Source organism: Phodopus roborovskii, unplaced genomic scaffold (genome assembly GCF_943737965.1).
Source record: "Phodopus roborovskii unplaced genomic scaffold, PHOROB, whole genome shotgun sequence".
Lineage (NCBI taxonomy): Eukaryota > Metazoa > Chordata > Mammalia > Rodentia > Cricetidae > Phodopus > Phodopus roborovskii.
In genome coordinates this window covers 2214638-2228099 of record NW_026125489.1, presented here as the reverse complement: position 1 = coordinate 2228099, position 13462 = coordinate 2214638, and the positions used below count along the sequence as shown (strand labels likewise).

Here is a 13462-nt window from a genome sequence, read left to right as displayed (position 1 = left end):
TTTAAAGAAAGAGGGATATTGGCAAGGAAGTGGAGTCAGCCAGGCAGGCTGGGAGGCAGAAGGGGAGGTGGCCAGGAGCCCTGGAGCAGTTAGTCAGAAGGGGCCAGGCCAAGAGAACCTCTGTTTCCCTGAGTCAGCACTCTCTGGCCATCCTCCTAGGCTGCACACAGTTCTCCCCTTGTGATACATCCCGATTAACTCATCCTCCATCCAGATGATCTCTCAGCACTCCGTACAGCTCCCAGATCACCCGCCCCATGTGGGGACTTGCCTCTTTCTCCTTCCCTCCCTCCCACCCCATGTAGCTGGGTGCTGCCTCATACTCCCTCTGCCCATCCATAACATGGCTCCCTCACCACAGAAACTGTCAGCCAGTAGACTTCCCATGGGGATTCAATCATGCGTGACCTAGAGAAGCAGGCATGCCTGGAAGCCTTGTGCAGACACCAAGGTTTTTGTACATTCCTTACTCCTCTCTCGTCTCTCCTGTACACGAAGTATCAGCTTCTACTCACCCACCACCAAGTTCATCTCGAACATAAGAAACCTGAGTTTTAGCAGACCTGAGCGGGAAGGGGGAGAACAGCCTAAGCGTCCAGACCTGTTTCCCTGGAGTCAATAAAGTATGGACCCTCCTGTGCTGCCCAGACTACGCAAAAGTGCCACTCTGAAGAGTCTGTGCAAGCTCAGAAACAGGCAAGACATTATGTTGATAGCTGCACACAGGTCCCATCCCAAGAGCTCCAGTGGTGCTGGAGGGGAAAGTGGCCCTTGGGGACTCAAAGTGTGTGTGTGTGTGTGTGTGTGTGTGTGTGTGTGTGTGTGTTCTTCAGTATGCCCAACCTTCCATGATGAGCCACCATAAGGAACATCCTAGGCTTGGCCCAGAAGTCCCATGTGTGTCTTATCTACCCGAATTCCTTCTGCCAGCACAGACATTAGCAATCACTGGTTTCTGTTCCCCTGTCAATAACAAATCAATCAAGCCTGACCCTTCTGTCCCCTGGTGGGAGGAAGTAGAGACCTGTGTCTCTGGTAAAATTTCCTACTGGTGAGCTGGACAGCTCTGCATCGGGTCCCTCTTCACTGAGCTATGGTTCCTACACCCACAAGCCAAACCGATGCCAGCACCATGGACAGCAGCCAAAGGACACCCCCCCCCCCATTCTTTTGGAGGGGCATGGGGCAAGGTTTCTTGTGCTTCAGGGTAGGTGGGCTGTTAGGAGACAAGCATTGTTTTCCAAGCTTTTCCATGAGGAGGCAGGGGAGAAACTTCTATTAGAGGACCAATAATAAGAAATGCCTCCAGATCTGACTTTAGCAACGTATGAAGGAATTTTTTAATTGCTCATGAATGGTTCACTTAATAGACACCATCATTCACATAATACCCAGCCCCCAGGCGTCAGGAGAAAGGGACCAAGCTTCAAGCTGGCCCACATAACTTTTGGTGGTATGGGAGTTAAACCCAGGACCTCATGCACACCAGGCAAGCACTCTCCCACTGACCCACACCCCCAGCCCTCGGACCCACATTTCCTAAATCGTTTCTCTAGTAAAACAACAGCTCTCCTATGCCTCTACCTTCCAGTAATACCACTCACTAGCTGGGCACGCCTGGACCAAGTGTGACCCTCAACAGCCACGGTTTCGGTTGGGATTAAAGACTTAACACTCAGGGAAGAGGTTCCTTCCCTTGTTGTTCTAAATGAGACCGTGTCCATCTCTGGGGTGGGGGGACACAGTCCCTGGAAAGGACTGATAGAGCAGCACAGGTGTTCTCAGGACAGGCTGAGTGGCCCCAGCGCCCCCCCACGTCCCGTGTTGGGAGGGCCACGTGTCCTGGCTCCTGTCATGGCCACCCGCACAGTCAGTGTGCATTTCCCCTTTCTTTCCGCATCCATCTTGTCACTCAAGTTCTGCGCCTGCGCCACATCTGACCAAAGACCAAACAAAAAGAACAGATTTTGGGATTTGCTGTACCCCACCTATGCTTGAAATAAGTGAACCTGCAACTAGTCCGGAGCTCCTTCTAGACCATCATCAATCCTCTTTGCAGTAGCATTGAGCCTGTCCATCATTTATCCTCATTCCAATTCTATGAGGTAGACGGGGGCGGGTGGGGGCGGGGGAGCTCAGATTTCTTTTTTCCTAAATCACGTAACTCGTAACTCACAGGTGGCCAGTCCACCGTCCTCTGCTACCTCTGAGCACCGCCACCTAGCAGCCAAAGCGAATTGTCCACCAGCAAGCGGGAGCCCCTCCTCCAACTCCAAACACAGCTTGCTGAGGAACCTCCCCGTGCCCTGGGCTAACCCTTCAGCCTTCGGAAAAGCCCCAGATGAGAAAGGAGTCTCTCCGCGTGCATATAAATGATTCTTTATGCCCTTCCCCCATGCAATGGGGGTGGGGCAGGGGGAAGCCCCGCCCTCATGCAGGGAACGGGAGGGAGGTCAATGTTTAAGAGTCTTATTGCCAGATGCCCTGTGGCCATGGGGTGGGGGATGGGGGGGTCTACACCCCCTTTTTGTTTTTCTGGCATTGGTCTCCCTTTACCAAGTCACCATGGTGGATGGAGCCAGGGGACTGGAGGCCCTAGAGCTGAGGTAAAGATGGTTCTCTCCAGGAAGAAAAGCTGTTCTCCCCGCCTGCCTGCTGGCCATCCTCAAGATGAGTGTGAGGCGGTGTCGGTGGGTGGGAATGTCATCCAGGCATCTCTACCCCGTGGGCAGTGGAGGCTAGACAATGTCTCCAAGCTTGAGGCTGTGGTGGGGCCACTGTGCCCCAGACACCTTGTCTAGGCCGTACCTCCAGCAACCAGGAGAGCTCGCCTCTGGCTGCCACTCTGGCTTTAGATCCCTGGCCCTGGAGTCCAGGTCAAACTGTGGTGACCCTCATCACAACCTCACGACCTGAATGCGAGCTGGACCGGGCATCTGGTGGCCGTAGCTGTCCAAGGAGATGCAGGATTGTGTAACCACAGCGCTGAGGCAAGAGCGTCCGCATGCGCTGGGCAGCTGGGGGCCGGCTGGGGGCCCCGGCAGGGGGGCTGGTCCTTGAGGTCCTGGGGCCTGGCTTCCCTGCTGTCCCTCCCCCTGCATCTCCTCCTATATCCTTGGTCTTGTCGTAATTCAGGACCTTCCACTGCTGGTTCACTGCCTGCCATCGCTTGAAGATGCGGTAGACAGAGGAGCCTTCGTGAACAATGAGGCCTGGGCAAGAGGAATGAGGAGACCAGGGTGAGCTGCTGCCCACCCGTGGGCCCTTGAGCATCCCTTTCTGCGGACGAAGGAGACAGCTACAGAGGACGGGGCCCGGGGGTAGCCCTAACAGCCTGTGATGGTGGGACTGAAGCGGATGGGCAAGAAGTCAGGAGAGTGAGGCAAGGGGGCTGCTAAGCAGGCAGGGGGAGACCCGAGCCCTTACCTATGCAGACGACGTCCATGAAGCCGTACATGCCGTAGCAGATCTGGAAGAGCAGGTCCTGGCGTTGCCACTTGGCTGAAGGGCTGAGCGAGGACCAGATGAGCCAGGAGATGCTGGCGACGAGGAACAGAGAGCCCAGAACTATGGCGGCAATCTGGACCTTCTCGATGACAGTCAGGGAGATGGCCTGCCACTGTGTGGGAGAAAGAGGCTCCGGAAAGTCACGGGAAGATCTGTCTTCTCCATGTCTGGATCTAACCTGAGATGAGACACTACCACCACTTGTCTGGCTTACTCTAGAAAGGCCGGATTGGACAAATGCTTTGAAACCCAAACGTACAGGTTGGCACTCCAGTCTCAACCCCATCTCTGACTAGTGAAGTAATTTTAGACAAGAATGTAGTCTCTGCGGATGCCAGCGCCCTTGTTTCTAAAGACAGGCGAAACAATGACACCTACTTAAAAGAGTTAGTAAACAGCAAATGACATACAGGAAGCAGAGTCTATTCATTCACTATCATCATTAACATCACACACACACACAGTTGTTCTCGGTTCCCTAGAATAGGGCAAGAATATCTGTGTCTTGGAATGCCATAATGGTGGAGGGAGCTGGCTTTGGGAAAACAGAAAATAAGAATACCTAGGCCTTCACCCGCTCCGAGTCCTCTCCCCGCACCTCACCTGCAGTGGGTTCTTGGTGCTGATCGCCAGGACCTGGTACTTGAAGTAGCAGAGTTCACAGCTCCAGGAGCCCCTCTCACTGATCCAGCGGATGAGGCAGGGCTGGTGTGTACAGCGGACTGAGCCGTCACAGCGGCAAGGGCTCAGGAGCTCCCCCTGGAGGAAGAGAAGGGAGGGCCCCGTCAGCCATCATCACCTGGACCCCTTCTGCTGCACGCCTGGAGAGGAAACCGCTTCCAGTGCTTACATTTAAAAACTCGGGCTTTTTTACCCAAAGCAGAGCAAGAGGCTAAGGCCGCAGTACAAAAGAAGTCAGAGCTGGAGAAAAACTTCTCCAACCAGAGGGATTACATTTGGGGTGGGAGGGAAGCCTATGCCTTCCCTTTCCTAGAAATTGCAAAGGTGACCAAGACAGCCTGGGGAGGAACCTCTCCATAGGATCTGGAGGGAGGGGAGGGTCGGAGCGGCTGAGCTGTGCCTTCCTTCACCCACTCCACCGTACTTCCAGTATATAGCTCTTGAGCCAGCTGGGATGGATAAAACCGACCGTGGTTCCCACACTGAAATGGGGAGACGTTCTGGGGGCAAGAGCGGAACACGCTCATGCTCCTCTTTAGTCAAGCAGTCACTTCTCACTGCACGGAGACGCCCTCTGGCACTATCCCGGGACAACTTTACCTTATCAAATTAAACAAAGAAGGCTCTTTAAGAATGAGGTGGAAAGTTGCAGGATGGGAGCAAAAAGTGCCTCCCCTGCTGAGCGGGGCAAGGTCCTGGCTGGCCCCTCCCCTCAAGGTGCGCACACACGTGCTCTCTTTTCTGCCCACCTCGAAAAGAAAAGGTTCCCTCAGCTGATGGCGACGACCCTAACTAAGGTGAGGGGGGCAGGTGCTGACAGCGCTCTCTGATGATGGGTGACAGAGAGCCTGAGCCCTCCTAGGAGAGCCCCACCCCATCCTGGGAGCCCCCGCCTGCCCCCTGCCCCAATCTTGACACACTCCAGGAGTCTCCATCCAGACCATGCTCACCCCACTCCCATTCGGGGTCCTGGGTCCCGCCCAGCTCCCCCAGGCCCCGCCCCCTGCTCCGGTCTCCCCGGACACCCCAGGTGCGCGCCCCCTCCCCTCCCCGCCCAGCCCAGCCAGGTGCTCGGGCGGGCCAGCCTGACCTGCTCGGGGCCTTGGAAGCAGATCCTGCACTGGGGGGTTCGGAGCCCGCTGTCCAGGCTGCTGCTGAGCGACAGGGCGTCCAGCGCGCCTGGGGGCGGCGGCGGCGGCGCGGGCGGCGGCGGGGGTCCGGCCCGCGGTTCCTTGTCGCCGGCCAGGCCCCGGGCCCGCGGCTCCGACCCGTAGTACTCCTCCTCGTCGCCGTCGCCGTCCCGGGCGGAGCAGCCAGCGAAGGGCGCCCAGCCGCAGCCGCCTCCCCCGCCCCCCCGGGGCTGCGGCTCGGCCCGGGGCCGCCCCCCGCCCGTCAGCACCAGCAGCTTCAGCTCGTTCAGGAACATGCGGAGCCGAGACTTGAGCATCGTCCGGGCGCCGGGGGGGCGGGGGGCGGCGAGCGAGGGGGGCTCCCGGGCGGCGGGGGGAGGGGGCGAGGACAAGGCCGGGGGAGGGGGGCGCGCGCGGGGCGCCGGGCCGGGCCGGGGTCCCCGCGGCCTGCAAGCGCCGCTCACTGCTGCCACCGCCGGGGCTCCAGGGCCCGCGGGGCCGAGAGGGCCGTCAGCCCGGGAACGGCAGGGTGGGCAGGCATGGCCCGGGCAGGGGCAGGGGCAGGGGGCGGGGAAGGGGCTCAGGGCGCCGCGCCCCGCGGGTCGGGGTCCGGAGCCGGCCGGGCGCCGGGGCTGACGCGCCCCGGTCCTCCTGCGGCGGGGCCGCCCCCCATCGCCGTGCTCCGGGCCCCAGCCCCGCTCCGACTCGCGGATCCGGCTCGGCTCGGCCCGTGCGCTCGGCGGTGGCAAATGGCGGCTCCTTCCGGCGGCGGCGGCGGCGGCGACCCCCCCGGAGCGGCGGGCGGGCGGGGCGGGAGCCGGGGAGCCGGTGAGGGATGGAGGGAGGGGTGGGGCGGGGAGGGGGAGCGGAGGAGAAGGGGCCGCGGCTGCGCATCCCCGCCCTGCCCAGCACGAGCAGGTGTCCCCAGGGGCGGGGCGAGTGTGCGAGACAAGGAAGGAGGGAGGGGCGGAGGGGAGGGGCCAACCGAGGGGAGTGTGTACCCTGGGAGAAGAATAGGTGTGTGCGCGCGCACGGTGGGAGTGAGCTGGAAGGTGAGTGGTCCAAGGCTTGCAGGTGGAGCGAGGCACGGAGGTATATGCACAATGGGAGCGTGCCTAGGGAGAGCTCCGCGAGGGCCGAGACACGTGCGGGAGTGGGCAAGAGGTGGACCCCAGCAACACACAAAAGATTGTAAAGGGTGCCGGGTGGGGTGCGGGACTGAGAGATGGACGGTGGTGTGCAGCACTGGGATCAGACCGTGTGAGAAACAAGCGATTGCTTCCAATGTGTGAAGGCGCTGTGTGAGCAGAAGGGATACCAAAGGAATGGGCGTGTCTTTCTCGCTAACCCCCCCCCCTTTACCCTCAGCTCCACTACTCTGGAGTGAATACCACACATGCACGCTTACATCTTTGTTTCAAGTTGACCCCTAGAGCTACTACCAACCTATCAATTTTTTTTTCAGCTTTATATTTACACCCTCCCTCTCAGCCTCTTTGTGAGGCTGAGGGAAAAGGATTCCCGGGGAACCCCCTGGGTCAAAGACACCTAGAAAAAAAAAAATTAATTAGTAAAAGAGTAATTAACAGAGAGGGAGGGGAGGCGATGAGCAAGTCGCACCAAGGACAGATTGCCAGATTAAGACTCCTCAATGGAAAGTGGTAGCGAAGGCAGTCATGTTTCCGCAAAACGTCCAAGTGCTTTGGGTAGACAGATGAATGAAGGGGAGGCAGGAGTTAAGCAGACAAAGAAGACAGTTTTCCCTGTAAGGACAGCAAGCTGCAGTATGCTCACATGAGAGGCACGGAAGCAGGTAATACCTGTATTGGGAAAACCAAACCAAACAAACAAAAAAGCAAAAATAAAGTGACTGAGCCAGTCACTGATGGCCTTTTCTAAAGCCAGCACTCTGGAGGCAGAGGCAGGCAATCTCTGTCATTTCCAGGCCAGCCCGGTCTACCAAGTTCCAGGGCAGCCAGGGCTACACACTGAGACCCTTCCTGTCTCAGGGGAAAACCAAACAAAACAGTGTTGCCAGTTTAATTAGCTCACAGATACTTAGCCTTTCAGAAAGTTAAAGACCCCAAACAGCCTCAGGAATGTAGCCAATGGAACACCCACTCCTTCAACCCCTTAGGCGGTTTAGACACTGATCTTTTTCTTACCGTCTCCCTGGCGGCAAGAAGCAACAGAGCGCTGCAAGAGGAAATCTGCCCTGCGTGCCTTTCATTTTGTCCTTGATTATGATTTATGTTAATCTTTGAGTCTAAACTGTTACAATGACATTCATATGTATATACGGCTTATATGTATACATATATATGTATACACACATATGTATGTGTGTATATATATGTATGTGTGTATATATGTATATATACATATCTATGACACATATACATCTACTCCCACACCCCTCTCAGACTAAATAGATCAGGATGGCCATCCCCCTGCCTCTGCCTCCCAATCACCTCCTGGGATTAAAGACATGTGCCACCATGTCCCACCACCCACCACTGCTACATCCTCAACCAGAAAAGTTAGAACAGAGTAGATGGCAAACCAGGTAATATCAGATTCTCAGGCTGGGTGTGGTGGCTCAGGTCTAGAATCCAAGAACTTGGACTTCAAAGCAAACTCTTTGAGCCTGGGCTACATGGCAAGACAGGAGGAGGAGGAGGAATAAAAAGAAGAAAGTGGTTGTGATGTGTGCCTCCGTCCTTAGTACTGGCAAGACGGAGCAATCAAACATGAGGCCAGCCTAGCTACATGTCTATCTCAGGGCCAACCTGGGCTACAGGAGACCTTATCTCACTAAAACAAAACCACACACACACACAGAGTCATTGCTCATGGCTGAAAAAAACAGCATTTAAGAGGCTAAGGCACAATGATTGCTCTGAGTTTAAGGCCAGCTTCAACTACACTGTCTCAAATATGATTTCAGAGTTCAGTGTTTGTGATCATAGCTCAGGGATTGAACAGATGCTTACCACATAAGAAAATACTGACTCCAATTCCTAGCTTCAAAAACCTATTTTATTTTATTTTGAGACAGGGTTTTTCTGTGTAGTCCTGGCTGTCCTGGAACTTGCTCTGCACACCAGGCAGGCCTCAAACTCAGAGATCCGCCTGACTCTGCCTCCCATGTGCTAGGATTAAAGGCATACTACACCACAGCCCCGCTAAAAAAAAACAATTTTAAAGTAGCTCTAGATTTCAGGCAGCTTCTCACAGATGGGTACATGGTCCTTTATTCCTCAAATGGTGGAGTTCACAACACAATGAATATCAAATCTACCTGTTAACTAGAGTTCTGTGGGCAGAGACCACTTGGGAGATGCCGCTAAGGTCAAGAGTGACTCTAAGAAATCTGCACTGAAAATAAAAAGGAATGTGACACCAATGAGGAGTCGCAGGTTTGCAGAGGAACGCAAGACGTTCGCGGGCAATGTGGTGGTCTGAATTGGTGTTGGTGACCGCCCTTGTCCACGGTCATCATTTCATCTGTTCATATGTACCATCACAATCATATGTAGCAATACAGAGTCTTAGTGTTAAGAGCCTTTTAAGACCAAGCACCCTGATGGGCGGTACTGGTGCATGCCTTTAATCTCAGAATTGCAACTCTCAGGAGACAGAGGCTAGCCTGCTCTACAAAGCTACACAGAGAAACCCTGTCTCCAAAAACAAAAAACAACCAACCAAACCAAAAACACCAAGCACCCATATTTCCAATAACTCCTTGCTGCTTTTAATATTCCCAGGGAGGTTTGCAAGTAGGAAGAGGGGGGGGCATTACATTGCCACTCTTGCTGTGGCTGACTATATTAATCCTGACATCCATGTTTTTTAGCCCTAGTTCCCTCCTCGGATAGGAATCCTCTACTCCGTGTTTCATGAGGGGCCACACGTGCCTACGTTAGACATCCTTACCAATACTTCAAAGGGCGAATGGCTGAGACACCAAAACAAAAACATCGCATACCAACTGGAAGGGAGCCCTTAGTAAGATTTTGTTGAATGAATGAGTAAAACCAAGGAAGGCATGGTCTACGAAAGAATGCTCCTTGCCCATGGCGCTGGAGTGAAAGTGTGACGGTCCCGTCGCTGGTACCGGGGTCTCCCACCAGCACCCCGACCTCCCGCCGCGCCCACGGACGGACGGACGCAGAGCGAGACGAGAGATGCGCACAGGCTCGGCCTTGAGCCCAGAGTTGAGAGCCGGCTGGCCCGGTTGCCATGGCACCGCCTGGTGCTCCACCCTCCGCGCCCCCACACACCCCCTCGGCAGCCAGGGACCGGCAGTGGGTCACGTGCCGCGCGGCGTAGCCACGCCCCCGCTTCCCAGCGCAGCGCCCAGCGGGGTCACGTGGGATGGCAACAGGTCACGTGGGCGCGGAGGAGTCCCCGCCCCGTCCCCTCCCGGGTCGCCCACTGCGCATGGGTGGATGGAGGGACGGCTGGCTGGCGGGCGGGCGGTCACGTGCGCGCCGCGAACGTCCGGCGTTGGCCCCGCCCCCCCGGTTTCCGCGCGCCTCTCTGGCAGCTGGTCACATGGTGAGGGTGGGGGTGAGGGGGCCTCTCTAGCTCGCGGCCCGAGTCTATGGTCTGGCCCGAAGCGTCCAGCTGCCCGGGACCGATCCCCGGTGTATGGCGCCGCAGGAACCGGCTCCCGGGCCCAGATAAAGGGCCACCTCCGCAGCTCGCGGCCGGGCGCGAGGTGAGTGCAGCCGCCTGCAGCGACGGGGGCCAGCGCGCGCCCCGGCACCGCCCCGGCGGTCCCCCACTGCTGAGCAAGGGTGGCCCAAGGGCGGGAAGTGGGGCCTCTGTGGTCGCGGGCCCGGGTGCGATGTTAAGAGGGTAAAGCGTGGAACCTTCGATGCCGGCCAGCGCCGTGCACTGTGCTGCTGTGGTCTGTGCAAGTGCGATGCCCCCACCCCGGGAGGAATGCACTCTCTCCGGCCCCTCCAGGGCATCACGTGGCCGGGGGCTTGATGGGAGAGTCTTTTGTGTTACCTGAGGCCCGCGCCGGGCTCTGGCAGCGCGGAGGGAGGGGATGGGCGGCTGTGTCGGTGCGGCCGTGGGCAGGAATTCCTTTGTTAACTGCTGGGTCATCCCCCTCCTAGCTGGGAAGGAGAGGAGGGCTTGGCTCTAGAAGCCTCTGTGATTGTAGGAGATCTCCGAGAATGGCTACCTCCCGCTACGAACCGGTGGCTGAAATCGGTGTCGGTGCCTATGGGACGGTGTACAAGGCCCGAGATCCCCACAGTGGCCACTTTGTGGCCCTCAAGAGTGTGCGAGTTCCCAACGGAGGGGGAGCTGGAGGGGGCCTTCCCATCAGCACGGTCCGCGAGGTGGCCTTACTGAGGAGGCTGGAGGCCTTCGAGCACCCCAATGTTGTGCGGTGAGGAGGTTGGGTTGGGAGTGGGGAGGAAAGATTAGGGTCTGTAAGCCAGGGGTGTGGTCGTCGGGAGGTGGGACCCTAGAAATCCAGAGGCCACGTTGGAACAAAGGACACTGACCGGCTGGCCACCGTTGGTTTTTGTCAGGCTAATGGATGTCTGTGCTACCTCCCGAACTGATCGAGACATCAAGGTTACCCTCGTGTTTGAGCATATAGACCAGGACCTGAGGACGTACCTAGACAAAGCACCCCCGCCAGGCTTGCCAGTGGAGACTGTCAAGGTGAGCAGAGAGCGCACGGTGGGAGGTGGATTGGGGTCTTTGTAGTCGGGTCGTTGGGGTGTTTGAGCGTGTTACATGGTGTTCCGTTCTCTGCTTTCTCCTTCAAAACCAGGACCTGATGAGACAGTTTCTAAGCGGCCTGGATTTTCTTCATGCAAATTGCATTGTTCACCGAGACCTGAAACCGGAGAACATTCTGGTGACAAGCAATGGGACGGTCAAGCTGGCTGACTTTGGCCTGGCCAGAATCTACAGCTACCAGATGGCCCTCACACCCGTGGTGAGTAGAAAGGTGGCGGCTGAGGCATCTTGTACTTGATGCTCTCAAAGCCCAGGAGGATGAGAAGGGCCCTCACTGCTCCGTCCTCTTTCCCTCCTCTTCTCTTTAGGTTGTTACTCTTTGGTACCGAGCTCCCGAAGTTCTTCTGCAGTCTACATACGCAACACCTGTGGACATGTGGAGCGTTGGGTGTATCTTTGCAGAGATGTTTCGTCGAAAGTATGGGACTTGAAATTCTTTTGTTTCCGACACAGGGTTTCTCTTTGTAGCTTGGGGGCTGTCCCTGGAACTCCCTCGGTAGGACAGGCTGGCCTTGAACTCAAGAGACCCGCCTGCCTCTGCTCCTTGGTTCTGCATTAAAGGTGTGAGCGAGCTACCGCCACCACCTGGCTCAGGGTTTGGACCGCTTAAGCCGCCTTCAGTTCTACCAGGCATTTGCTGTTATTTACGGTGTTAGAGGTTGAGATCAGAACTGCACATACACTGGGCCCTAAACTACACTCCCCAGCCCTGAATCTTTTACAAGACATATCTGTTCTTGACCGTTTTTTGTATATACCGTGCTGGACCCCCAACCTAGGCTCTTGCATTGTGTCCTGCCACCCTTCTATAGTCCCAACCTATCCCGATCGTGTTCACCAACTTGCCTAAAACGAGAAAGGGTTACAGGCAAAGATCCCTGAAATGTCTTGGGATTAGGAGGTTTACATTCCTTTATCTGCTGTTCTCTCTAGTCTGAGCCACTTTGTGGTTACCATTCCCTTATTTTTGAAATAATATATGCTTGGAATATTTCTCTTCCTTAGGCCTCTCTTCTGTGGGAACTCTGAAGCTGACCAGTTGGGCAAGATATTTGAGTAAGTGTCCGACAAGGGGAGGAAACTCCGCTCAGCTCCAGGTGGCGGCCGGTCCTGGAGGTGCGAGCTGGGCAAGGGCCCCCCTGAGCAGAGCTGTTATCCCTACAGTCTCATTGGATTGCCCCCAGAAGATGACTGGCCTAGAGAGGTGTCTCTGCCCCGAGGAGCCTTTTCCCCCAGAGGGCCACGGCCAGTGCAGTCGGTGGTGCCAGAGATGGAGGAATCTGGAGCGCAGCTGCTGCTGGTATTGGCCATGGGTGTGGGCCATGCTTGGTCCGGGAGGAGGCCCCCCCCCCCCCCCCCCGGCAAAGCTCTTAGGGCATTAAGTGTGAGGACCTGAGTTCAAATCCTCAGAACCCGTGTAAAAGCTATGTGTGTCAGCAAGCTGCTGTAATGTTTCTTAATACCAAATGGGAGGCGGGAGTTAGAATTCCCTGGAAGCTCACAGGCCAGATAGCCTGACGAACACAGCCCTGACAGGAACCTCTCAGGGTGGAAGGGAAGGGTAACGCCCCAGACTGATGTCTGTGTGAGCACTGACTTGAACATAACATGCACACACAGAAGAAACACAGCAGCTCTTGAGGGCCCAGGCCGTTGCGGAACCAAGATGTGTGGTTAGTGGACAGGCTGAGTTTCTCCTGCTATTTTGAGTGGCCAGCGGAGTGAGATCCAGCAAACACCCGCACAGCTGTGTCAGGATGGGCATCACCCTCCTTGGCTGGTTTCTGACCTTTGCCTCCCCTCTTAGGAGATGCTGACTTTTAACCCACATAAGCGGATCTCTGCCTTCCGAGCCCTGCAGCATTCCTACCTACACAAGGAAGAGCAGGACCCAGAGTGAGAAGATTAGCAGCTCAACTCTCCTCGGGACACTTGAGCAGTGGCGAGAACCTCAACCTGTGCCTTCCTCTGGGGCTGTGGAGACACCTCCAGTTTTTTACAGAAAATATTTTAACCCTTGAGCGACACTCCCCGCCCCTCCTTATGAGGCCTGCCCTCTTACCCTCCCCTTTCTCTACACTAAAGGGTAGGTGTCTCTGTCTTCTTCTCCCCGCCCTGATTTATACTGGGATCTTTTTTATACAGCAAAACAAGACAAAGAAATATGGCCTTTTTTTTTTTGTCCTTTTTTTCCCCTTTAATGGTTTTTCTGGTTGGGTTTGCCTTTGTGAGATGAGAGCCCACTTGGAACAATCTGTCTGTAGACTGTCACATAGGACCTAATCCAGCTGTTTGGCTGACAAGATTGGAAAGGGACTTTCAATTCCTTTCTCTGCATATTCAGTTAAAATGGCTTTAGTTTGAAGTCACTCCTT

General features: G+C 56.0%; 2 protein-coding genes across 2 annotated transcripts; one reads left to right on the top strand and one right to left on the bottom strand.

Moving 5' to 3' along the window:
• Window positions 1-2363: 2363 nt before the first annotated feature.
• Marchf9 (membrane associated ring-CH-type finger 9) lies at window positions 2364-5674 on the bottom strand. The gene is made up of 4 exons (XM_051176143.1): window positions 5279-5674; window positions 4111-4266; window positions 3427-3619; window positions 2364-3212 (listed from the first exon to the last, which is right to left on the bottom strand). Exons 1-4 carry the CDS (start codon window positions 5633-5635, stop codon window positions 2878-2880), a joined length of 1041 nt encoding a protein of 346 aa, XP_051032100.1. The 5' UTR covers window positions 5636-5674; the 3' UTR covers window positions 2364-2877.
• A 4802-nt stretch (window positions 5675-10476) lies between these two features.
• Cdk4 (cyclin dependent kinase 4) lies at window positions 10477-13262 on the top strand. The gene is made up of 7 exons (XM_051176145.1): window positions 10477-10725; window positions 10871-11006; window positions 11119-11286; window positions 11396-11505; window positions 12093-12143; window positions 12252-12387; window positions 12895-13262. The coding sequence occupies exons 1-7, from the start codon at window positions 10508-10510 to the stop codon at window positions 12985-12987; spliced, it is 912 nt and encodes a 303-aa protein (XP_051032102.1). The 5' UTR covers window positions 10477-10507; the 3' UTR covers window positions 12988-13262.
• The last annotated feature ends 200 nt before the right edge of the window (window positions 13263-13462 follow it).